At 44.6% G+C, this 27,960-nt stretch overlaps 1 protein-coding gene across 5 annotated transcripts in view; it reads right to left on the minus strand.

Moving 5' to 3' along the window:
* Nucleotides 1-24,213: 24,213 nt before the first annotated feature.
* The window catches only part of HS3ST5 (heparan sulfate-glucosamine 3-sulfotransferase 5), a 552,259-nt gene continuing 548,512 nt past the window's right edge, over nucleotides 24,214-27,960 (minus strand). For all 5 annotated transcript variants that reach the window (XM_085611386.1, XM_085611384.1, XM_085611385.1 and 2 more), the window contains exon 6: nucleotides 24,214-27,943. In XM_085611386.1, the coding sequence (XP_085467512.1) occupies nucleotides 27,013-27,943 (931 nt within the window). In that variant the 3' untranslated portion in view covers nucleotides 24,214-27,012. The remainder of the gene's footprint in view (nucleotides 27,944-27,960) is intronic.

Raw genomic sequence — 27,960 nt, forward strand, 5'->3', positions numbered from 1 at the left:
TATTTAATTAATCTGTAGGTCTCTAGTCGAGTGCACTACGTGTGCCCAGGGCCTGTATATTAAATGCTAGTAGTGGCCCTATAGCACTAACAATTTTATATATTTTTCATTTTTTTTAACAAAGAAAATAAACAAGTTATTTAAATGGGTAAAAGAAAGCAACTGGGAAGAAGTACCTGACCATTTTGTGAAAAACATCAAGGTTCAACGGGGAGCAAAAAAATGATTAACAGCGATGATTCATCACTGTATCCAGGTATGCAGCCACAGACAACATCTTTAGAGCCAAGGGCATTTGGCATTTGCTACAGTGAGCTACTATCTCAGATAAAGTATTGCGGACAGCTGGCGCAGTTATGACAGCCAGTGACAATGATTCCCCTAAGGGTACTGCAGATAATGATTGTTCTTCTGCTACACCTGCCTCCTCCCGCATTATGCAGTGGTACATGCATTGATGGGTAGTTTTGATGTTCTTCCACATGGAACGTGTCTCATGGGAATACTTCTTCTCACTCTGCCTCAACAATTGCTTGCTGCAGACATTGCACTGGACAAACTTGGCACTAACCTTTTTCTCTCCTGAAGGAATAGTGAAATGTTTCCAAACATTACCCTCCTCTTTAGGTCTCGCCTACGCAGTGCGCATGGGCTGCATAGGCAAAAAGACCTTTTGAAATCGATCCGGTTTTGCAGGCAAAAACGTGCACGCGTTGCATTGCTTTAAATGGCAACGCGTGCACGTTTGGCGATTCTCTTGCGGGAGCGAGTGGCGCCCACAAGGTAAACGCTGCCTGCTCTCGGCCGCACTCCCCCCCTACTTGCACGAGGCTCGTGCGCTAGTTTTGCCTCTCGTTGACCTCATATGTTCCTGCCAGAATCCTGTCCATACAATTGCTACCGTTGGTGAGGGCGGATCTTAAGTTTTGTTTCATAGTCCACAGCATGGTTACCTTCTTTATATGATATCAGTCTATATGTAATTGCAGAACCCTCCATATAGTTTTGGGTGTAAACCTATGAGCTACCTTCCGGTGGTCTCTGGGCTGCTTTGGTCATGCGGGAGAAATGTGTCCTTCAGAGCTTGATACAAATATTCAGATGGGCTGCAACGTGATTTGTAGGTTACAGTAGTTTGTGTCCTGGGTTGCCTTCTATCAGGCCACCACGCATTGCCTCAGTTCTACATACCGCTAACAACCCGAACATCCCTCGCCTACGTCAAAGCCTACAGTTGCCTTGTCTTCCACTGCTCCTGCAGTTGTCTGACCTCAGAGTGTTTCTTTTGCTGCGTTGACTCCCAGCTGTCACCGCTGAGCATGCTTCCAAGACCTCTTTAACTTGTGTTCCCGTTTGGACCCACAACCCCCTCCCCCTGCCTTGTACAGAGCCTCTTGTGCAAGCAAAGAGCCCGCGGTCTGCAGGGTGAAGCAAGTACGGTGCACGAGGTGCGGGCTGTGTCTGACACCGCCCCCTGCTAATGAATGACCAGAGAAAGCCTGTGTTGACATTGTGCGTCGCGACTTCTGGCTGTTAAAGATTTGCCAGGGATCCGCGGAGCTGGTCCAACCGAACTGACGCCTTTGGATTACTGGTTCGCTTGTCTCCTTAGATGCACTCACTGGGTGTGCATGGGCAGTTTGTGGCCCATTCTTTTCCGTTCTCCATAGTTCTCATTACCCCTTCCATACCCCCGCTGGCATGTATGCCCCTCCCCCTCTCAGTCGGCTTAGGTCTCCACTTGAATCCGCACGCTGCTGCTGGAAGCTGCCCTGTGTGTGCACGGTTGGCTTTCTTGGCGGTCGCCAGTTTACTTCGCAATAACACTATGCTGCTGTCTCCTCTGTTGAGACCAAGTGGGCCACGCGGGCATCTGCATTAATTCATTTATTTGCGTGCGAGGTTGAGAGTATTTCCCAGCATGCTCGATGACCAATTAAACTCGTTTGACTTTTAACCCCAGTATAAGTGTTTACCTTTAAAAGCAGAAGCCACAGTACGCGACGAAGTGGGGAGGAGCTGTAAGGGGCGGAGGGGGCTCTGGAATAACCTTAGAAGCACACATGCAGGCAGAACAGCACACATAGATGTACATCCAGACTAAACCACACAGGACAGCCATGACCATAGATTATCTAGGCACCCCTACAGGTGCACATGCAGTTATATACTTCTAGACAGAACTGATAGGTGGATATGATCGAGTCAGTGTCCGCCACTAGCAATAGACTCATTCCATACCATTGTTTTAAGCTTGTCTGTTTCATTGTAAACGTGGAACTGTTTCAGGGTCCCCCAGGGGCACACCTGTGCACGGATTTCTTCTTCAGTTTTCCTATTTATTAATCAACGAGAATCGCAATATGATGCATCAAAATACAGCAAGAACTTTTTATTACATTAGATACTTGTTTCCACTTCCCTACGTCTTCTCTATTTCCCACTTTTGCACGTTCCTCTCTATTTCTGTATTTTTTTTTAGTCCCTTTTTTCTCTTTTGCTTGCCGCCAAATTATGAAGAAAAATAAGCTCATGTCAGAGGTTCCCAAAAGTCAGTGCCGGTTCCATCACCTGCAAGTTCCTGTGCAAATTAAGCACCAGCATTTCTTAAAGTTAGGGACTCAACAGCCTAATTGAGGTTTAATCAGAGTGAAGGGGGCCCCGATGAGGAAGCCGAGCTGTGTGTTTTAAAGTGTGACTTTTATTGGGGCCTTGAATGTGAAGGCAGGTACGTGGTTTCGCAAAGCACGTGGGCATTGAAAGTGCACTGTAGTTTAAAGTTCAGCTTCCTTCCTATAGGCAGAGCAGCATTATCAAAAACATTGGTCAGCAAGGCCGTTATATTTTAAATCGTCGTACCTACGACCCCCGTACTCAGTTGGAGAAGTTACCAGCTCTGTGTTTTTACTTTGCATTCTGGTATTCGCAGTCCTGTTGTGATCATGACTAGGACTCTTATATTGCAAAGAAAACAATCGGCAGCTCTCCGGTGTAGATGGTATAGGTTTACTTGTGAACTTCCAGGTATTGTTAAAGCCAAGGTGTACGACATGTGTGGTGCAAGGATTGGTTATGTGCATCACAGGTTGGGCACACACGTTCTGGCCCGTGTGTACGTGTCAGAAAAGCCGCACTCTTCGGTGTGCACTATATGCAGTTCTGTATATGCCGCTGTGCCGCGTATGGCGTCCTTGGTGAGCAAAGCTACTGCACACCGAGCATTGCTTAATGAGGTAGTGCAGTGAGAACGGTGGCGCATGTATCACACCTGCACATGTCCTGTATGTAAGCAAGATTAGTAAAATATTGTGCACGGGTATTCGGTGGCAGATGTTCACAACCCAATGCAATGCATTCTGGGTTTTGTATTTCTGATTCACTTCGTCTGAAATTAAATAGTACCTCAATAGAATGCTGTGTAAAAGAAAGGTCAAAACCATTGTGACATCTTGAAAACTTACATTTAGGAGGGTTCTGCTACTTTCTAGTACAGAAGATATAGCAAGAGTGCCGTTTTTCTTAGAATTATGCGCTTTGTAGTCTCACTTAACCCAGGACAAAACTAGGACCACCATCCCTAGAATGCTAAGGAAACACCAAGACTAGGCTCTCGAGTTCTTCATGGAACTGGGAAACATGGCAGCTTTGTAACACCTCTGCAAAAGGGTTTTGCTTCAAGAGCGTTGTAACTTGACCAGCTTTTAGAAATGCCTCTCAAAATTACCTATATGCTGGGGAGAGTGAGCGCTGAACATGCACATAGCATCCGCAATTGAATATATAACTTGGTAAAAATACAGACATGAAGCGTATGCATGAGATAGATAAATCCATTTACAGATGGATTTGCAGTTTAATTTTGAGCACAGAGCTGCAGAATGACTAGAGCCTGTGACGTTGCCGGATACAGTGAGCTGTTGGTCCATATTGACCTATCTATGTAACCTCCTACTATGTTTCTACAATAGCATTTGGTTTGCGTTTTCTGCATCTACAAATGTGGCAATTTCCTTTGTTTATATTGAGCACGATACAAAAGTATGGAACACAACGTGCACCGAATTAAGATGGTTATTCGCACAGCTACGTGGGCCTGCATTACTGGCGCTTTATTCACATGCGGCAGATTAAAGGTGGGCGATCCACTGAAAGTTCAAGTCTGGCTCCGGATCAACTCGAGCTCATGTTGGAACCTCGAGCCCATGACGAGCTGAACTTTAACGGGTCTTCTGCCTGCCCCCCTCGCTCTAACCAGATTGTGGCTTACTGGCCAAAGCTTCCGACTTTGGAGCTGGGTAACCAGGTTGGAGTTTCAGCGTTGGCTCAACATACTGCGATTCTGGGAAAACTACTTAATCTCCCCTTGCATGAAAAATTGAATCTGACATTGTGTAATATCATCTGTGTTTATGTAAAGCGCTGCAATAGCTTCCGGTCGAGTTCCCTGGTATATGCAAGCTGCAGAAAAATGCAGGTAAGAGGTAAAAAAAAAGCATGACATAACAAGCATTGGCATAGTCAATAGGTCTCGCCTTTGGGACCTTATAAGTGTTTAGCCATGCAACAGTTAATGTTGTTGCACCAAGGAAATTGTGCTGCATAACTAAATACTTATAAGGGTCCCAAAGGCGAGACCTATTGGCTATGCCAATGCTCGTTTGTAGGTGGCATCTCTTCCTGCTCATGAAATGCAGATTCAGGTTGTCCTTGCTAGTCTAAAGACATGCCTCCATCTATCTGAAGTATGTGTGCACAAAAGTGTATTTGTAAATAGTTAAATAAGTTATGTTATGCTTATTTGTTCATTGTTTTGTTTAAAATGTATACGAAAGTCACCAACTCAGATAATTTGTTGCAGTAAGCTGGTACTGTTCTTTGTTGAACATTTGAAGATTTCTCCAAGATTACTACAGATAATGAGTGTGGTTGTCCTCCACCTGCCCTCTTCCGCATCAAGTGATTGTATGTCCTTTTGTAAATGGTTTTAAGATGGTTTCACGTGACACCTGTCCCATAAAAATACTTTTTACCAGTCTCTCCTGAGAATTGCTTATCGCAGATATTACCCTTAACAAACTTGGCAAATACACACCTCCATCTTGGAGTTCTCCTGGTGTCTTGACTCTGATGCCTTTAATCTTAGAGTTTGCTTCTCTCAAAAAGTAATGTAAGTCATCCAATGTATATTCGGCACATCTGAGGGTTAGGAAATAAGTTGGTGTTCCTAAATTTCGAAATATAACCTGGAGCTCACCCTGACAACGATACTAGTACTCACTGGTTCCACGTTGGAATACCATCATATTTATCAAATTTGGAGATGTAAAGTAAACAGAGAGCAGGACTGTAAGCACTTGATGGGGTCCTAGTGTAGCTAATCAGAAGTTCAGGTTTGGGTGTGTTTCTGTATTTGTAAATAGTTAAATAAGTTATGTTATGTTCTTTGTTAATTGTTTGGTTTACATTGTGTAGTAATGTGTTAATAAAATGTATTTATAAACTTTAAAGAATGTATATTACTGAATTGAACGTATGGCTCAAATTGTCATACATTTTATATTAAGGCAAACATTTACATTTACTAAACAACCAAAGGTTACACAGATGTTATAGTTGGGAAATTTCATCAAACAAACGTAGAAATTTACAGTCATTCATTCACTTGCAGTCCCATACAGCTTCTCACATACTCACTCACATGTCTATATACACTGTCACTTGTGACATACACATTCAGTCATTTACATACCCACTTGCACACCCATACAAACACTCACACAGATACTAACACACCCACACATTCACAAACAAACCCATATAGGGACTCATACATAAATTCTCTTACTCATTGAGTCACTCACACAGGCACTGACACACCCACACAGCCACTCACACACCCACTCAAAATCCCATAGTCACCCACATACCCATTTACAGATGCAAACACCTGACATAGACTCATACACCCATAAAGCTACTCATACACCCACTCACACACTGATACAGCCACTCACACACCCAGCCATACATCAATGCAGGCATTCACACACCCAGCTACACACCAATACAGCCACCCACATACTGATACAGCCATTCACATACCAATTAAGCCACTCAGGCACACACAAAACCACTCACACACCTGCTCACAGACTCATACAGCCACTCACACACCCACTCCTTGAGCTATACAGCCACTCACACACCCACTCTCAAAGGTTACAGGTTACAGTTAGGAAGTAGAATTAATAAAACCTTAGAAATTCACTGAAAAAAACAATGGTTACAGGGATGTTATTGTTAGACTCAGATTTCACACACACAAAACCATAGAAATTCAGCAGTTATTGTTACCTGAGCTAACTAAAACTTACACCCCTGCAATGCACTACTTATGACCAGGCCCGGGTGGCGAACTTCGTTCGACCACTGGGGTTTGCGGAGTTTTGCCAACTCTGTGCTCCATTGAGAACGTGGAGTTCAGGAAAAACTCAGACTCCGTGGTGGAGCGGAGTTAGCCCCTGCCCACGCCCAAAACAATAGGAAAAAAACCACTTACCTGTTCTGCCATCTCCGAGCTGCCCTCCTCCTCGCTGAGGTCTCTCCTCCTCACTGTCCTCAACCTCGCAGGTCGCAAACCCCTACGCTGTACGTTTTGCATGGACTGCACATGCGCAGTTCACTCAAGTCGTACAACATGGGGCTTTGCGACCGACGAGGACGGTGAGGAGGAGAGACCACGGTGAGGAGAAGGGCAGCCAGGAGACGCCTGAGCAGGTATGTTTTTTTTTCTATTTTTTAATTATTGGGAGGGTGGAGCAAAGTGGAGTGGAGCTGAGTTCCACAGAGATTTTTTTTAACTTCGCGGAGTGCCACTACGCGTACTCCACCCAGGGTTACTTATTACTTCACATATTACATCACTCATGACATGTCAGTGACATCACTGATGACAACTCATATAACATCACTGATGACATCCAGTGAGTGCAAATGTCTCGTAAATGTTTCTGATTCTTCAAGATGTATATTAAACTACTGTATATATATATATATATATATATATATATATATAGATATATACACATATATTACCTACTGGCGGTCGCCAGTAGGTAGTTATAGTTAGGACCACGTTTCCATAGGAAATCCGCAACATTCTATTTTGAATAACTTTGGCGCCGGTCGACGAATCCTCGCGAATTTTTCAAAATAGGTGGGGCGCTACGCTCCGCTCCTACCATGAAAGTCTCGGGGGGATTCGTCAAGCGGGGGCTGAGATAAAAGGGGGGTCCCAAAACGCGTTTTTCCCATGCATTTTTCCATAGGACTTTTAGACACAGCTACAGCCCGAACGGCTTAACAGAATTACTTGAAATTTGGCAGAGAGGTAGCCATAAGGTCAAGGAAGTGCCTTTTGCAGGTCTGGTGTAAATCTGTTCAGTATTTCCGGAGAAAATAGCATTTAAAAGCATATATATATCTATATGCGCGCAGGGTGCGCGCACCGTGCGAGCACCCTAACGTGCGCGAGCGTAATTCTGATTGGTGGTTACATGTTAGTCATCGTTCGAATCGGTCGAAATCAGGAAGTGTCGGCCGCCATTTTGTTTGTTTTCAGTGCGAGAGTGAAAAAGGAAGGTGGCGAACGTGAAAAGGGGGCAGGGTAGAGAGTTCCTGACCCCCTAGCCTTTGTCAGGGGGTCCCTGAAGGACCCCGAAGGCAAAAAAAAATTTTTTTTTTTTTTTTAAAAATCGCGGGGGTGCGCGCACAGTGCGCGCACCCTGAAAAACACAAAAAAAATAAAAAAAAAATTTACAAAAAAAAAAATAATAATTCGCAGGGTGAAAACCAAAAAAAAAAACAATAATAATTTTTAATACGTAGTTTATTGTAAAATAAATATATAAAAAAAATAATACATAAATAAATTAGCATTTAAAAAACCGTACAAATTCACTGAAAAAACCATAGGTTTCACACACGTTATAGTTAGGAATTAACATTTAAAAAACCTTGCAAATTCACTTAAAAAACCATAGGTTTCACACATGTTATAGTTAGCTGGACATTTCACTCATAAAAAACCAATGAAATTCCCCCGTTATAGTTACTGCAGGCAACTATAACTCACGCGACCGCAATCCTCTGCTGATGACGTCAGATATTACATCACTGATGACATATGTGTCTTTCTGAAAAATAAATATTTGTAATATATGTATAGCTAAAGATTAATGGAAGAAGACATGGGTAAATAAGTGTATAAATACAGTATTAGCATCAGCAGAGGATTACGGTCGCGTGAGTTATAGTTGCCTGCAGTAACTATAACGGGGGAATTTCATTGGTTTTTTATGAGTGAAATGTCCAGCTAACTATAACATGTGTGAAACCTATGGTTTTTTAAGTGAATTTGCAAGGTTTTTTAAATGTTAATTCCTAACTATAACGTGTGTGAAACCTATGGTTTTTTCAGTGAATATATATATATACATGATTTGATTTGATTTGATTGATTTGACTTTTACATTTGTAAAGCGCACGAATGCCCGGAGGCGTCTTGGCGCTAATGTTGGATACACAGAAGATTCTGCAGAACTGATTAGCAAGGATATAGCCATGTCTTGACTGCCTTTCTAAAGGCCAAAAGTGTCGGGATGTTTTTTATGTTGATGGGTAGGAGGTTCCATAGCTTGGTTGTCTTCAGCAGGAAACTTCTTCCTCCCCATCTGTTCTGCCTAAATTTGGGTACTTGGACGAGTTTAGTGTTAGTGGATCTGAGACTTCTACCCGGGACATACCATTTGAATTGAGTTCTCAGGAAGTGTGATCCTGAGCCATGAAGTGCCTTATATGCCAAACACAAGGATTTAAATTGTATCCTTTTGTCCACGGGTAGCCAGTGTAAGTCCTTTAGCTTATTAGAGGCAGATTCAGATCTGGGGATGTCCAACACCAATCTTGCTGCCGCGTTCTGGAGGCGTTGCAGTTTGGTAAGGTATTGAGTTTGGATTCCTGTGTATAAGGCATTACCATAGTCCAATCTAGACAAGGCAAGCGCTGTAACCACAGTTTTCCGTGAGTCAAAAGGAATAAATGGACATATTCTTCTGATAATTTTCAAAGAATGCCAAATGGAAGATGACACCTTATTCGTTTGGGCATTAAAAGTCAGTTTATCGTCGAAAATAAATCCGAGATTTTTGACTTTCCCTACTGGGGAAGGGCAGTTGCCCAGAGTGTCAGGCCACCAGTTGGGGGACCAGAGATCGGCCATAGTGCCTAGCAGCATGATCTCAGTTTTTTCACCGTTTAGCTTTAAGCAGTTACATTGCATCCAATGATTCACTTGTATCATGCAGTTCCTAAAGCGATCTACTGTTTCCTACATATCCATATACATATACACATACACATATATATACATATATATATTATATATATACACCGCAATGTTTACTTTTCTGTGCTGAGGTGATTTATAGTTTTGTTTTTATCTGAAATTTTGTGACAAAGATAGCACTGCTAAATTGTTGCACACCAGTATTCTTTGTACAAGGAACTTACCAGGGAGGTTGAGTTCTAACTTATTTTATAGTTATGATAAGTACATGTTAATTATGCTGAGCAGAAACTAGAACTAAATGCAATTCTCTTAAAAAGCAGAGCAAGTGCTACTCACTTAGATCTTTTTGGACTAAAGTACTAAATTAAAATAAATGCTTTTTGTGGAGAAGGAAGAGAATGTTAGCTTGTCAGCAGATTTCGCTTCTGGATTATGAACTAGCAAGCGTGGCATTTTTTGGTTTTATTTATAAACAGGCACTGCTTGTAGTTTTCCCCTCCCCCCCTCTCTCTATTAAGCCTTACAAGCTTGCTGGAATTAACATCAGGAGCTGGGGAAATTGACAAAGGCACTAGGGCAGCCATGGGCTGTAAAAATCAGCCGGCAAGGGCCCCAGCCCACTGGAGAAATGCCTAGCAGAATAACCGGCCTGTCTGGCACTAGCAATCACTGCAGATGTTTGTCACAGAATTGAATCAAGGTTGGTTCAGTGGGGAATAGTGACTTGCGTAATTATAGTGCTATGAGATCTTAGTCTATGATAGAAAGCACTGTGAGGATGTAAGTCCTCATTTTAATAGTGTATTATGCACAGTATAAGATAGACTGTTGCAAAATGAGTCAGTGTTTGGGATAAAATAATTGCTTTCTAAGTATACATTTTAGCAATATGTAATCAGATTGTACCTAGTGCAAATATTTGTATGTTTTCATTTAAAATGATGCATTGCAGAACACAGATTATAACCCCCTTAAATTGCCTCTCAAAAAGAATAAATCTTTGTCACCATGAACCTTTGAGTGACTCCAACAAATAAAGTCTAGACAGGCTTCCAAGGAGCTTTTGGATTTGGTGATTAAACAATTGCATACATTTACATTTCTTTCAGGTAGTAGGTACTCTGGTGTGAAGACATGTTTCTTTAGCTCTCTGTCCCTCTCTCGGCTTCACAGCACAGGAAACAGAACACCAAGTTAAGTTTCAGCTAAAGGCACATCGAGGTCCATATTATCCATTCTGATATGGTTGTTTTTTAAAGTATAAAAACTGTTTTTGTAAAATTAAAAGGTGGTCACTATGGTGATGAAGATGACGGCCTCGAGTTGAGGCTGCTCTTAGGCCCCACTGTACTCCTGCAGTATCCTGGCATGAGAACGGGTGTTTTTTATTTTCTCCCCCCTACCTGTGTCGGGGGTCAAGGATGACGCAGACTACACTGCCCCAGCTAGCAAGATATGCCTCGGCCCGCTTGGGGTCAGGGCATCCTCAACCGCTGTGCTGCCCACCCTTGATGGTGGGCTACTCCTAAATCATGGTGGCTGCGATGATGTGGGGCTAGTCTATGAGCCCGGAGACCAGCAGAGGCACTGGTCCAGTGCAGAGGAAGTAAGAAATGGTGGCTGCAAGGTGCAGGCAGGAGGTGCTCCCTGCTGGTGAGACACAGGTGGGTGAGACACAGGTGGCTGTCGCCGTGCCCATGCAGGTGTCTCCTGCTGACTAGAGGGGGCAGACTTTGGCACGACTGCCAGAGATATGGTGCTGATCAGTGAGGCCTGTGCAGAGGAGGCACAGTTGCTGAGGGACAATTACTGTGGTGAGGCCCTGGGACCCGTTCTGCCTTCCTTCCAGGGCCATTCTCTGAAGTTTCAAAGGAGCTTGCTCTCTGGGGGTGGTTTCGCCCATGGAGCTGCCAGTGGACTGAGACTGTCTTGCCTTAACCCAACCCTCATATTTCCAACTGTTAAAGTGGTGCCTAGGTCCCTGACACATCTGTGCAGATGCTCGTGCTGCACATCGGGGTAAGCAGGCCACGAGGTAAGAGTAGGTGTCCCCCTTCTGTTTCATCGGGAGGTGTCCTGCTGAGGATGGGTCATGACAGGCTGCCCCCACCCTCACTGTTGCAGACGAAGGTAGATCAATACACCAAGCCCACCTCCAGTGCCTCTGGGCTGTGGGCAGACCGCAGACGTCCAACCTACCTCCCACTCACTCTGATCTTGCTACCATCCTTCTGCTGATACAAGACTCGAGGGAGGTGGTTGAAACTAAAGTGGGTGAAATCAGGGTGGATGGCTCCCTGTTGCGCCAAGACCTGCGTAACCTTGCTAGTAGAGTAACTATTACTGATATCTGGGTGTCCTCTGTGGAAGAGGAAGTGGCCACCCATAAACTGCAGGTCTCAAAGCTCCACTATGCAACATCAGTGCTTGAAGAGCAGGCCAAGGATGTGAAGAACCAGTCCCAAAGGAACAACCTCCGGTTTGTTGGATTACCGGAGGATGCCGAGACCGCTGGCATGGAGCAGCTTCTGGAGGGGTGGCTGCGATCCTGTGTGCCCCCGACAAGTTGTGGCCATGGTTTGTGGTGGAGAAGGCTCATAGGTTCCTGGCCCATCAACCGCTCCTGGGGAACTAGCCCAGCTGCTGATAGCATGCATTCTCAACCACCGTGACAGAGATGTTATCCTTTGGGAGGCCCGAACGCACCAGGGCCTTCGCTTTCAGAACCAACAGAGTATTGTGTTTCCTGACTATATATCCGTACAGTGCATCAGTGCTGGTTCTCCTTTGCGGGTGTTAATCTGAAGCTCCGATTCCTCAATTTATGTTACATGCTCCTCTTCCCAGCATGGCTGAAGGTGATCTTTAGCTCTGACACTCACTTTTTTGACACCCCCGATCAGGCTTTGGAGTGGGCAGCAGAAAGGAGGGAACTCTGGCGACCTGATACACCTGTGGCTCTTAAGCCTCTGAAAGAGGGGGAGTGTCCATCATCTTCCCAACAGGCCACCCATGAATTAGCAAGCCCATTTTTTGGAGGACACATTCGTGCCTTTGCGGGCAATGGGGCTAATCTGGCTCAGAATGGAAGGAAGAGAATGATGAATGGGTTGCCCATACCACCTTGTTGACAGCCACACCAGATTTGCTCCAGTCTCAATGTGAGGACCTTGGCGCCCCCCCCCCCCCATGAGGCCCTGTGTGGCCTGCTGTGCTCGTCCTGGACCCTGTATTCTGTAGAGGCATGTGGAGGCTCTGGGTTCCTGTTCACTGTGCTCTGGTTGATTTCATGTTTGTAGTGATGTTCCCCTGTGGATCAACACACGGAACACTACCTTTGACTAGTATCCTACTGAAATGATCGTGGGGTCATTGTGGAGGTTGGCCTCTGGCTTTGCTTTTCTAGCATTATGAGTAGGGTTAGGGCAACAGATGCTTCCGGGGTAGAAGTATGGTGTGAGGCCGAATGGGGAGTGGGATGTTATGTTGATTTTGGTTGTTTGACCATGCAGTCCATAAGCCCGTCCAGCCAATTCCAGTCCCATGTTGGCCACACCGGTGATGCTGCTGCTCTGCGCTTTTTTGGGATCTCACCTAGTACATTGAGAATATGGCACTTGGGCTTGTGCTGAGTGTCTCCTCCTGTAGATGGTGGTGGTTAAGATAATGTCCTGGAATGTTAATGGCCTCCTGGACCACATTAAGAGATCTGATGTCCTCCGCTATGTTTGGCGGTTCCAGACCGAGGTTTCCATGTTTCAGGAAAAAGCACCTGCTGGGTGCCCATTGTCCATTCCTGGGTCATCTTGGTTAAGATCGCATCTATCATGCGGGCTTTAGCTGGGGATCATGGGGTTGACCATATTGTTGCATAACCGGTTCCCGTTGGTTGTGATAGTGTCTCATGTGGACCCTAGGGTTGGTATGTGGAGAAAGAGGCCTAGCTGGAGGGGGTGCATTATGAACTCCTGCTGGTGTAAGTTCTGCAACACCTACTTCAGAGCAAACTGCAATCTGTTGGGGCTCTTGTCCTGACCCTCCCACATGGAGTCACTGTGGAGGGGGCAACTTTAATGGGGTTCCAGACTCCGAGATGGATGCCTCCAGACTGCCTTGGCCAGGGCATGCGGTCCCCTTTCGACACCTTACGGCAGATTCAATGGGGCTCTCTGATCCATGGTTAACCTGGAACCCTGTCAACCCACTTACACTCACACATCAGCAGCACTTAAAATTCTCTAGCATTGACCTGGTCTGGCTCCTTGCGGCAGACATCCTGCAGCGGTGTTGCGACCCATATGGCGTATCCATGCATGATACCTTACGGATCAAGATTGCCCCAAGTTTATAGCAGGGGGGATTAGCTCCTACTTTAAGGTGAATGGGGGCACAGTGGACTTGGCAGGCACATTATGGGCAACCAGCAAGCCTGCCCTGAGAGCAGCCGTAGCCGGTCTATTGGGGCTGAGGGGCCGCACCCCTCCACCTTTTGCCCCTCACAAACAGTGTCTGTCAGGCTGAACTAAGGTCAGCCTGACAGACGCTGTTCATTGTCAGGTCAGGGAGCCAGGAACCAGACATGGGCTAAATAAGGAGGTTCCTGACTGCCTGAGATGAACTTTGCTGGGCTGAGGAGGTCACACCTCCTGTGGGGGTGACGTCCTCAGCTCAGCAAATGTCGGTGAGGCCCTCTGATTGCCTCGCACCTGGGTGCTTCTGTTTTAAGCCCTGAAGCGCCCAGGTTCGAGTGTCAATCAGTGACACTTCATCACAGAGTGGGGTGGGTCAGAGGCTCACTGACCCCATCCCACTCTGTGATGATGTAGGGACTGCTGCCTTCCCTCATTGGTTGATGTGGGAAGGCAGCAGTCACAAGCCTCCTGGAACCTTCGAGGCAAAGCTGGCTGCAGATAAGTGTGTATTTTCTTTTAAATAAATGTTTGGTGCATGCATGCGTGTATGAATGAAAGTTTGGTAAAAAGTGTTGTGAATGGATGTGTTTGTGTGTGTGTGCGTGCATGTGCATGCATGACTGTGAGTGTTATGTGTGTGACTGTTATGTGTATGTGTGTCCCGTACGCCCCCCCACCAAAACTTACCGGCAGCCACTGCCTGAAAGGGTTAATTAAAGGTTATGTGAGGGGCAAAAAAAACCTCAAATTGGCACGGAGGATGACCCTGGAGCACAGGCTCACTCCCTAGAGCGGCGGGTACAACGGCAGCCCTCTGCTGACCCGGAACGGTGGCTCGCATTGGCACGTACTCCACTGCATCAAATATCATTAGAGTAGGCTAGACAATGTTGGAGAGCTTCCACGCAAAGAGTCTACGAGCATGGGGATAAGTCGGTGAAGCTTCTCTATTAGTTGCCCACCAAGCAGGTGGTCTCCAGGTTGGGACCATCGGTTAGAGACGCGGGTGGGCACTTACAGGAGCAGGTCCTTGAGGTTGCGCAGGCCTTTGCTGATTACTATAGTTCCCTATACGCAGATAGGCAGCGGCCCCTGTGTGAACTAAGACATCCGGTGTTATGATATTCTGTTGCCCTCGAACCCTGCATCACTGGCGGACGACCTTGATCAGCAGCTTACAATGGAGGAGATTGGAGAGGCACTCTCGGATTTGTCACAGAGGAAGACTCCATGCCTGGATGGAATTCTGATTGAATACTTTTGGAGATTCCCCAGTCTTCTGCTTCCACACCTGTTAGCAATGTACAAGGAGGCAGCCGACCAAGGGACATTTCCCCAGGGGTTGGATGCGGCCACCATTGTGGTAATTCCAACATCAGGCAAGCTGCTGGATAGTTGCTCGTTTTACCACCCTATCTCATTTATTAATTCGGAAATTAAGCTTTTTGCCAAAACTCTAGCTACCTGACTGCACTGTGTGCTGCCCCATCTGGACCAATATGGCTTCATGCTGGCCTGTGGTATCCGGCACTGTACCCAGAGGGTACATGTAGCACTCTAGCAGACCCATAAACTCTGTTCTCCTGCTACATTATTTCTAGTGGATTTTGAGAAGGCCTTTGATGCGGTTGACTGGTCCTTCCTAAGCACTGTGCTCGAAAGAGCTGGGTTTTGGTCTCGTTTTTGCACACTTGTTGCCCTCTTTATGTTCTTCTGCTGCTCGGGTTCAAGTTAAGGGCATTCTGTCCCTTCCCTTTCCTATCCAGAGATGTATCTGCCAGGGTTGTCCTCTTTCTCCCTCCTAGTTTGCCTTAGCGATTGATCCCAATCTGACCCCACTAGTCAATGGGATGAAATGAGACCTTCAGAAGTGGAGTCACCTGCCGCTGCACGTCCTAGGGAGGGTGGCACTTTTGAAGATGATGATCCTGCCCTGATTCTTGTATTTGTTTTTGAACTATCCACACACCAGGCGATGATTCTGGACCCTTGCTGTCATGATCCATATGGTCCTCTGGGTGGGAAGCTGCTCACATGTGGCCTTTATTAATTGCCGGCAATCCCCATTCGATGGTGGAATGGGTATAGCGGATTTGTATTGTTGCTATCTTGGTTTGCAACTGGTTGTGATTAGCAACTGGTATAATGGGGGTTGGGAAGATCCAAGTTATCTGGCAGAGCTGCCCTTTCTAGTCACCTGGGTCGTGTTATCATGCTGGAGGGCGTCGCTCCAATTTCTGGGTTGGGACCGTCACCTTACCGAGCTGACCCCACCCCTTGGCAGGGGTCGTGCCTGCATTATATGTCGGGTCTAGAGGGATTTGTACGATGGAATAGGATCGACATTGCCTACCTGGGGGACGTCTGGGCGGGCACTCATGTGAATACATTTTGGGATTGTGGGAGCAATATGAGCTCCCCAAGCCCAGTTTCACAAATATCTGCAGCTGTGTCACTCCCTGACAGTCAACATCCCTGCAGAAATGCAGATACCAGAGTTTAGTCTCCTAGAGGCAAAGTTGATGATGAGGAAAATGCAGAAAGGGGTTATCTCTCCGATTTACCGTTCTCTCATCATTAATGCCCCAGACCGTTTCATTGGACTGAGGCAGTAATGGGAGACCTGGGTGGGAGAACTCGATGATGCGGACTGGCATGAGGCTAGGCTGGCCCCAAGTGAACTGGTGATTTCTGCATGCCTCAGATTGGTTCAACTCAACTATTTGCGTATCACATATAACCCCCCAGCGGCTTCGTCGAGCAAGCAGGTCAGCCCAGGAACACTGTCTCAGATGCTTGTTGCCAGTTGCAGATTTCTATCATGTTGCTTGGTCCCACCCGGAAATGGTACTCATTTGTCCTTACTCCTAAAGTGGCGCTGTTGGGGATACTGGAAGATGTGTGTGTGCGGGGAATGTCAGAGCACACTTTTGTGGGGGTTACGAAGTTGGTGGCCGAGTGAGACATTGGTCAAAATTGGAGGTCCCTCCCCCCTAGTGACAGAATAGTGGAAGGGGGTTAACTGGTGCGCCCAGCTGAATCAACTGATATGTGAAGCTCAGGGTTGCCATTGCGTGCACATGAAGGTCTGGGGCAGACTAGACACAGTATTGATTAATTTTTGTATGTGCTCCTCTGCTGATGTCCTGACTGGATGGACTGTGGTCTTGCTTTGTTGGTTTGTAGCTCACACTGAACATTAATACATTTAGTTATAAAAAAAGGTATGGGCACGTTTGGATCCCATAGATCTCAACAACTTTGATCTCTGTTTACATGCAGATGTCCTTTCAGGTGAGTTGAGGGGGTGACAGGGAGGAGGCCAGTAGGGTCACTTTCAGATGCACAGTTCTGAGACCGTAAATTAATGATCCTGGAGAAAGAGAAAAGGAGCGAGATCCAATGATATAATTAAAGAGATGGCCCATAGGCGTGGGCACTAAGGAAGGTGGTACAATTTGGGGGCTTGCTTTTTACTGAAGAGCAATTATTATCCTTGTGCAGCAGGTGCAGTGGCTCTGGGGCCAGGAGCGTGAAAGGCCACTGTACCCCATTTATGGCTGTTTTACCACCAAAAATAGAAAAGAAGCACTTTTTTCCAGCTAACAATTGGGCCAGGTTAACCGTTGCTGTGTAGGGAACAGGTACCAAGCAACAGGTGTGAGATGTGGAGGCTTGATGCTTTTTTTTTTACAGAGTCAGACATCCTGCTTTGGGCCTCAGGCCTAGAAGTGATGGCACAGTGGAGTGGACAAAGATCAGCCTGCTTGCACACCTTTTGTTTGTTTGATGTACCACCCAATTGATATGGGTATGCCCAGATTTAGGTCCCTGTGCTCACTGTGCTGCTGGAACCAAGCTATACCCAACTGATGAGCCATAATAAGGGTGAAACCGGTCCTGGGTTGCTTGTGTTCTGGTTCAGGGAGGACCTGGCCTGGCAGTGTGGGCTGGCGTGTTCCTACCGAAGGAGAGTAAAGACTGATTAGATGTGGCTGGAACAAAATGGAGGTGGCATGGTGGGCAAAGGAATGTTGGGTTGGAATGCTACCCAGAGCAATTACCAGTGGTTAGACAAATCACAGGCATTTCTTCCATCACCTTTTGTGTGTTTGATGTACTGCTCTAAGAGAGAGAGGTATGCCCAGATGTAGGCCCAGTGCTTACTGTGTCACTGGAACCATGCAACACCCAACTGATCTGGGTCTTGGCTTGCTTGTGTTTCAGTTCATGGAGGACCTGCCCTGGCATGTTCAGGCTGGAAATTCCTACTGAAGGAGAGTAAAGACTGATTTGATGGAACAAAACAGAGGTGGCATGGTGGGCAAAGGAATGTTGAGTTGGAATGCTACCCGGAGAAATTACTAGTGGTTAGAAACATTGGAAGCATTTTGTCCATCAACTGTTGTGTGTTTGATGTACGGCCCTAAGCGACATGGAAATGCCCAGATGTGGGCACTGTACTAAATATGCCCCTGGAACCTATCTCTAGCTGACTGATGAGCCCTAATAAGGGCAAAACCGGTCTTTGGTTGCTTACGTTTCATTACAGGGACAACCTGACCTGGCAGTTCAGGCTGCAATGTTCCTTTTGGAGGAGGGTTAAGTCTGATTTGCATATAGCTAAGAGAAAGCTAAGGCACCATAGTTGGCAAAGGAATGATGGGTTGGAATGCTACTCAGAGCAATTGCAAGTGGTTAGACAAATTGGAGGCATTTCTCTCATCAACGTCTGTGTGTTTCATGTACTGCCCGGAGTGCCAAGGGTATGTGCAGACATGGGTATTGTGCTCACTGTGCTATTGGAACCAGGCTATAACTGACTGAAAAGCCCCAAAAAAGACAAAAACGGTCTTGGGTTGCTTGTGTTTCAATTTGGAGGACCTGACCTGGCAGATCGTGCTGGACTGTTCCTATTTGAGCAAGGTCAAGACTGATATGCATACTGCTGGGACAAAACTGAGGTGGCATGGTGGGCAAAGAAATGATGGGTTGGAATGCTACCCAGAGCAATTACCAGTGGTTAGACAAATTGAAAACATATCTTCCATCACCTATTGTGTGTTTGATTTACAAGCCCATGTGGCCCTAAAGCACTAAGAATTTGAGGACAACAATACTAGATGCTGTGTATGCCATGCTTTGCTGCACCATAAGAGATCTACCGTGTTGGTCTGATCTGAATTAAGATCTGCACCATTGCGCTGCCTTGTGTTACTTTTGCATCAGGTAGGTAAGCATTCTATGGGTGTTGCATGGACGTTTCCTTGCATCCACCAATGGATTTTAACGCAAACCCATATTTACAAAGAGATGTAGAAATGGGTTTAAGGCAGAATGGTGCGCCTGGCTGAACCTGTCGTAATGAGGATAAATATCGTTATTTCTCCTAGTTATTCTCTGTGTAACTGTGCGCTGTGTTGTTATTTTTTCTTACAAAGCCACACACAAAAGTGTTGCAACCCTGATACAAAATCGTTCTAAATCTGGGCCTTGGTATTTTGTGGGTGTGGTGAAACCAGTGGATTCGTAATCAGGCCCAAAAAACAAAGGGGCATATTAGCAAGGGCTGGCGATATAATTATTGCCGCTTTAGCTTCCGTTTTTGGGCGATAAGCGGCGATAATTATATCGCAATATCATCAAGGACACGCTAGCGCGGGTTTCTTTGATGTAGAGCCCATTTTATAACAGCCTCGCATCGCTAATGAGATGCAAAGAAGGCGTGGCTGTGAAAACAACACATGAAAATATCGCGAAGGCAGCTTCGCGATATTAACAAGGAGGTGCAGCGCTAAAAAAAATCGCGCTACCTCGGCCTTAACCATGGAATTTAACGTCTGTTAAATTCCAGACTAAGGCATACTAATAATGGTATGTGGATTATACTGATACGACCACAGGGTTGTATCAGCAATGTTATCGCTGTTTTCCATGGAACATCGCTGGAAAACCAGCGATGTTCCATGGTAAACACCGCTATCGCCGAAATATTATCGCCATAGCACTATGTATTGTTAATATAGCGTTATCATGGCGATAAATTTCAGCGATAGCTGGCGATAATATTTCTACCGCTATGTGGGGCCAGCGATAATTATCGCTGGCCCTTGTTAATATGCCCCAAAGAGGGGAGAGATAATTAACACATCTAGAGATGATTGAGGCACAATGAAGGCTGTTGTACCCCACAAATCCCCTTGAAAGTGAACACCTGTGATTAAAAGACCTCTGAGCGAGGGGCTTTTATCAAAATCACAACATCATGCATCTCTTGAGCTATGTAGTAGAACAATGCACCCTTGCACTATGCATTAGCCAGTATCGTGCACCTGGCTCTTCGTTTATTAAAGTGTTTTTTCTTGAAATGCCAAAGTCCTTCAGGCCTTTGTACCCACGCACACAATGCTCTTAGAGCAGCTGAAGCAAACCGAACTGCACCTAAAAAAGGTGAAAGTATTTCTACTCAAGTGATTTTAATTCATTCCATTTTTAAATACCACAATAAATTTAATTTGTCACAATAAATTAAATAACCATATTCAGTTTTACAAAATAGAATTAGTTAGTGTGAAACCAGTATGTACATTAAAATATACAGTATATACACATAAAGATTTTTGTTAACTTTTTTTTGCTCAAAAACAGAAATTATTGGACTTGTGTTAACAACATGGTAGACATGCTACAAATGTCAGTATGATCTATACAACAAAACAATAGTGCAAACTCACCACAGAAACTTTGGAACAATGGCATTCTTATACAAGGTAAATAAAGCATCGCACTACCCTTACTCATGGCTTCAAATCAGGTCAGTATTGAAATAAGCATTCTCCCTTTTGGGGGAGTTCTCTGGTTTAAAAAGTGGTGCTGAATCAGCATGGGCACATAGGTAGATGTGTGCGTAGGCGCATGAGCGTGTGCGCGCACCACTGCACTCGTGTGCGTCAGCATAATTTTCTGTTGCTAATGCGTGCATTCTCAGCCATGTGGAGGGATAGCCCCACTATGCCCTAATATTGCATTATATTGTATTAAGACAATTATATATCGCCTCATAACTAATTAGGTGGCACCGAAACACAGTATCAGAGGTGCAGCAAGCTACACTGTGGAGGTGTGTGTGGTTGAAAGAGTGTTGTATTTGTTGTTGTGAATCTTTGTGAACGTTGGAAATTTTATTTATTTTCATTGTTTGGTTCGCACAATGTGATTTTTATATTCTTTGTAGACCACAGTTTTAACCATAGAGCTTCTAAAGTCTGTGTGCTGGGCCCTCAATGCAGAAAGACAGGACTGTTCGCTGTTGGCATCTGTAGCCGTGCCACTTCCAGAGACCAGGTACCAGAAATGAGCATTAGGAGCTGGGTATCGTGAGCAAAGGGTGGCGGAGTGACTGCTGTGAAAGTAGATAGTGGATGCATCCGGCAAAGAGTGGGTATCCTTCATTCCTTCGCCCATACGATTAGGGCGGTAGGTGTATAGAGGTGGCATAGGAAAGAATAAGGGGCCTATTTATGGTCAGCCTGCTGCGCTACACTGCATGACAAGAAAAGGGCAGTAATGCACCATATTTAAGGCAATACGGAGCATTCCTCTCCTTTCCCCTGTGCTGGCGCCCTTTTGGCTGACTAGTGCCTTTTGTGCAGGGGGGGCACCTACCTGCACAAAAACTATCCTGGGAGGCATATTCCTCTTTCTATGTGTGTGCAGCACACATAGAAAGAGGAAGAAACAAGGAGAAAGAGATATTTCTCCTCATTATACCTACCCTGGGAAGGGGTAAGATTTTGGCGGATTCCCAGGTTTACAAGTTCTTGTAAATCTGTGAATGTGTCAAAAACCACGAGAGCTGCGTGAAAACAACCATTCAATGCCTTCCCAGAGCAGATTAACGCATTGCGTTACTCCAGATTTTTGAAACCACGCAAAGTGGTTTTGCTTGGCTTCAAAAATCTGTCTTACGGTTTGCGTCGCCCTTACACCACTTTGTGTGGTGCAAAAGCGAAGCAAATGGCCTCATAAATAGGCTCCTAAATGTAGATGGGATTTGCATGGCACTTATGGGTCACATGATTCATGCCAGCACAGGGCTCTCTACCAGTACCCTGCATGCAAGGTTGGAGTCACTGATAGTCACACTCCTAACTGGCTTCTGGTAACTCAAGGCTCATGCTGACAAAGCAAGAGGTGATCCAAGGAGTCTGCAGACAGATTTTAGGCTGCTGAGCAACTGTATTGCATTGGTGCTTGCATGGTGCAAAGTGCTACAAAGCATTGTATCAATATACTTACGATTATTAAATCTTATAGGCGCATTGGTAAATTTTGCAGACACCACGTGAGCGCCTGCCTGTTCAACAAATCTAGTCCTAAATAATTTTGGGTTAAGTGGCTGAATGTTTTTTGGGTTGGACTGACACAATGTCAGTCATAGAATGACGTCTCTAAGGAAATGCTTGGCAATTATGCCCCTTAAATGTAGTGCATTGTTCAAGTAGCCAGGAAAGATGCAGAAAAGGAGAAATGTTATTGGTCTGGTCCTGACTTTTCTACCCTGTGAGCCATGTGTCAAAAGCAATCTATTTGAGAATGTTCCCACTGGCAAGTTATGTTAGGTTATTTTTCGTTTGACAAGCATTGGGACCAGATTGTTTGCAGGGGTGTGCATGGCCCAGTTATTGTTTCCTCATAAAGTATGGGAATTCTTGTAAAAGGCTGTAGGAATCCTGCATCACAGCGCTTCACTATAGGGGAGATTTGAAATATGTAATCAACCTTCACTGAACAACAAAAAGGGGATCATAAATGTCCCTGGTGTTGCTTGAATTTGGGTCAGGATGTCTCCATGGCATGTAATCATCAGCGATTAGGGCATGACAGAAATGTAAATACCATGAGCATTTGTATAGGATACCAGTTGCAATGCTTGATCTATTATCTGACCCCCTACCAGAGCTTCTCTCACTGATAAAACATCACAATCAGCGAAACCCAATGCATTGTGGTTTCACTCTTAAAGGCCACACCCTCTCCCACGGATAACAAATCAAAAACACGAGAGCCTATTTCAAGGATTATACTATGGACTATCGATGCTAGAAATATTGAGATACACTAATATCATGGACAGAATGTCGAGGGACAAAATATTGAACGTAAAGTGCATATACAGGAAGTATACATTTACTATTCCTAATTCCATATCTACCAGCCTTGAAGGTATATATATCATCAAGGTACATATATATTGAGTTAGGGATAGAAAATCCATACTCGCCTACCTTTCGATATTTTGTCCTTTGATATTGTGCCTATGATATTTGGTGCCATCAAGATTCCTATCTCGCTATTCCAGGGCCAGATACTTTTAAGGTGTGTCCACTCTCAAGCTATGAATTCAGATTAGACTGTGGCAAGGAGACTTCAGGCATTTTCCTTTTTCTTGACTTGTGGAAGACGCAAGCTGTTATAGTCTTGGCACTAGCCAGCACGATGCACACTAGTTTTTTGATTCCACTGTGATCAAAAATATCCCCTTTTCATCAATGCCAACTGACAATCATCAGAACTGCACCACCCTCAGTAAGGTGTTGACACCATCTGAATAAAACTTTCAAACTTTTGCTGTCAGGATCCAAAAACTGTTATGTTCACCAAACAAAGCAGTTGACCGAGAGACTGAGCAAACAGCAAAGGTTAGGATAATCTGATTGGTGCTGTGAAGACATGGAAAACATGTGAATGCTGTTCAAGTAGGCATTAGAATGAGACCACGCTCATAAGTAACGAGCAACTCAGAAGGAATTTGCAGCCATAATATGTAGGGATTTCTAGAATGATATGACCACTTGACGTAGGGCTCGATTCACAGAACTAACTTAAGACAAAATCCTAAACTTACTACCATTTTGGTATTCACAGAAGGCACTTACTCATTTTAGTAATCACAGAAGGCACTTACTCATTTTGGTATTCACAGAAGTTAGGACTCCTAACTTTAGGACTCCTAAATGCCTTCCGTGAATACCGAAAGTCTTAAAGTTAGGATTTTTCTCAGTTTAGGAGTAGTAAAGTTAGGACTCCTAACTTTAGGACTCCTAAATGCCTTCTGTGAATACCGAAAGTCTTAAAATTAGGATTTTTCTCAGTTTAGGAGTAGTAAAGTTAGGACTCCTAACTTCAGGACTCCTAAATGCCTTCTGTGAATACCGAAAGTCTTAAAGTTCGGATTTTTCTCAGTTTAGGAGTAGTAAAGTTAGGACTCCTAACTTTAGGACTCCTGAACTGAGAAAAATCCTAACTTTAAGACTTTCGGTATTCACAGAAGGCATTTAGGAGTCCTAAAGTTTGGACTCCTAACTTCTGTGAATACCGAAATGAGTAAGTGCCTTCTGTGAATACTAAAATGAGTAAGTGCCTTCTGTGAATACCAAAATGGTAGTAAGTTTAGGATTTTGTCTTAAGTTAGTTCTGTGAATCGGGCCCGTAGTTTCTCCCCACATATTTTCAGCGTTCTTCTTCATTACTTCTAGCTCTCGGTGCTAAGCTTTGGCCTGGCCTTCATCACAATAGATTGAACTATTGCATTACGTGTGATCCTGACTGCTGGGTAAAGCTAAGTGTGTTACAGAAGGCATTGTGGAATGTGGTGGTAATCCTGCTCAGGCCCATTATGGATGGATGCAAGACAATATGTTCCTCCAAACCACTCAGTGTACTGGGTTTATATAATTTGGAGGACTCTATTTAAAAATTGGCTAATCTGAAAATTAATACAGTGTATGACATTGTTACTGTCTTACCTAAAGGATCATCCTGGCCCTACAGGGCCACAATCAACTTGCTAAGCATTTCTTCCTCTACTTGGAGTAAGAAACCTCACTTGGAGCATGGTCTAGGAGCTGCATCAAACTCCGTCACCTGCCTGAAGATAAGTGAACCAAACCAATTCTCACCATTTCCCTACATTCTATAGACTTTCCTTTATATTATTACCAGACACACCTTTCTTTCACGGTTATGCATTTCTGGGCTACAAAAACTACAGTCCCTCACTACTTTCTCCCTCGATGGAGTTCTGTGTTGTGGAGCCAGAATATGATAGTGAGAATAAAATCTGACATAAATATTGGGTCCTATATATCAATTTGTGATAAACATTACCCCACTGGAGTTAAAAATAGTAAATCGTCTACATAATTAGAACAATATTTTTGTAAACAATATTTAGGACAATTTATCAGATTACATTTTTGAACATGATGTTCTGATATCCAGTCCGCACAACACTTGATGTTGGCCATCATAGATTTTATGTATATTTATTTCAAACATGTGCTGTGAGTGATTTTACACCGGTTTTCCTTCCCACACAAAAGGAAATGAAGAGGTTCTCACAGGTACTCTGTGATCCTGAATAATGCCCAGTGTAAGCAGAATAAATATTTTTGAATGTATGAATACATTTTAGATATTCCATTGCTCAAACAACCTTAGCCCTAGACCCTACAGATGACATATAAGAATAAAGAGGCCGTGCAAGTTATTACCTGAGTTAACGGCTCCAGAAAATCGAAATCCTGAGTGCGACTCTTCTTGCGTTCTGGCAGTGCGAGACAATTGCTATATCTGGCAGTGCGAGACAATTGCTATATATATATCACTCACCAGCACCTATTTCCTCACTCTGTGACAGGTTTAATTCCCTCCCGTCCCAGCTTGGTTTTTAATCGTGGAGAAGGGGCGACCCGATACAGTCTATTGCACAGCCTGGAGTTAGTTTTACCTCACATTATACCTTTGTGTGTCACCCCCCTCATCACACCCCGCTCACCTACGTTTTAGTATACCTCTCTTTATCAACAAAACATCCCTGAGCTCCCTCCACTCAGAGAGGGAGTTGTAGCCCGCATTATGACTAGGTTCATAATGCGAGGAGGTTACCCTATGGTGAAGCATGCCACCTTCGGGTGGGTGAGGGAAACCATCCTTTAAAAGGGACACTCCTTTAGCTCTCTTCCACACGGTACAGACCTTTGTGTTGTTGTTTTTTAATTAGAGGAGTCAACCCCTGCAGGTCTCTAAACCTCCTCTGTCCCTTTTTGTGTTTTGATTGGCATTCACCAGTAGCCTTCAGCTGTATTTTTCAGGTGAAACACAACTCTGAAGCCCTCACAGTCCTGGCTGGTCAGTGTGGTCAATCTATGCAAAGTTGCATATCTTCCTGAGAAGCAAAGCTACATATCTTTTAGTTCATTCCAGCATTTCATTTTCTTAGGTTGGTGACTATTAATTTCTTCCAATATTTTATTTTCTTATCCCCAGACACATGTGCTTCACTCTTCATGAGCTGTACATATATATATCCTACCCAGATGCATCTAGAGCCTGGACGTCTGCTTTTAGAAGGTAAAAGATACTTATTATTACAGAGAGAGGCAAAGCGAAATGTAGATCCATATGAGGTGTACAGGAAGGAAGATGGGGCAAACTATAAATTTGTTTTAGCAGCCCATCAGATTAAAACAAATTGGAGGTGGCACTCCATATATTGTTGAGGTTACCCCCTCAATAGATTTGAATGCCGCTTTGCTAGGAGCTAGAAGTAGTTCACTAAAATGCAGATAGCTTAAGTAAGATAAGAATTTATATTGAAAAAGTTATGACTGGGAAATGAGTGCAATGGAAACATAAATAGCAATGGAAAGCAAAACTGACTTTTAAAAAAAGTGTAAGGGGCTAATGTGAGGTGGCACACAATAGAGAGAAGTTGAAGATTTGCAGTCCCATAACTTGTATCACTCTTTTAACCCTCTTCAGTTCCCTTTTTGCAGAATGGTATTGATGTGAACCAGATGCACCTCCAAATGGTTACAACCTTAGTATGTCTGTGCCCTGGGTGCCAGCTCCTGCAAGTATGGGCTACCTCCATGCCACAAAGCAGGCTCTAAGTGTGATACCTGCTCACCTGCTCTTTGAACACTAGCTGAATTGTTTTCCATTCTTGGTGTGTATAGCTTAAAACAATAATATAGAGCTGGGTCACTATGTTTGAGTAAATATTTCTTTAAAATCAGTTATGTGTACAAAACTGTTCTTACCTAATATTTGGTCACATACTATTTACAACTATGCATGAACAAAAAATACTTTGATAGTGGTGTCCATGAAAAGTGCATATTTATACTCAAGCAGACATTGCTGGGTGTCTCAAGGTGCAACACACAGTGTTGTAAAAGATGGCGCTCATGGCCAGTTAAATGTCCTCCCCGTGATCTGGTAAAACTTTTGATTGAAGGGATGAAAAAACTTGCGCAATTTGGTAACAACAGAAGGATCCACCTCTGGGTGTGTGCGTCCCTTGCTACCCGCCAGGCACTTGTTGAAGACAATGTTGAACCGCAAGCAGTAAAAACCCCTCGTGGCATTGAAGTACAGATTGTATTGACTGATCCTGGGTGGAAGGTTGAGGAAGCGTTCCACCAGCTGCAGTTCCGGCAATGGTTCGGTGATGAGGCGATCGCCATCGACTATGTGGAACTGCTCGATTGGGAAGAACTTTAACCACCTTTCCAGATGTTTGGTGTAGATGCTGGTCCTTACAGCCTTGTACTTGGTGTTTACTTCACAGGTATTTGAGTCCATGGCCAGTTTCTCGAATTTGTAGTAGGTTTTGTTCTTCCGCTCTTTCCCCTCCAGCACCTGAGTATAGTCCGAGATGGCTCGTGTGGTGGGCTCCCTGACGATGATCAGTAACTTGATGGATGAGTTCATTTTATAAATCCTTTCTGGTACCTCCTCCGTTATAAAATATGCTGGGCTTTTCTCAATTGTGATTTGGTGGGGGTATGAAAAGGGCATTTTCTTCCTGTACCAGTCTGTGCCCTTGGCATAGTTCTCATCATTGTCGAAGTAGTGAATCTCCTGTGACGCTTTCACCACCGCCGGATGTAAATTTAGCATCTCAAGGAGCGCTCGGGTGCCACCTTTCCGAACCCCAATAATGATTGCATTGGGAATTTGCTGGACTAAGTTGTGAAGTTGGATTTGCTCCATCGTTGCATTGCCCTTACGGAATTCGTGCAGCAGGCCACGCTTGAACTGCAGTGCTCGAAGAGGGATTTCATCCTGACCATGGGGTCCATATCGACCATCAATTGGGCAAATAGGTTGCAGTCTGCAATAGACAAAAAA

Source organism: Triturus cristatus, chromosome 6, assembly GCF_964204655.1.
Source record: "Triturus cristatus chromosome 6, aTriCri1.1, whole genome shotgun sequence".
In the NCBI taxonomy this organism is placed as follows: domain Eukaryota; kingdom Metazoa; phylum Chordata; class Amphibia; order Caudata; family Salamandridae; genus Triturus; species Triturus cristatus.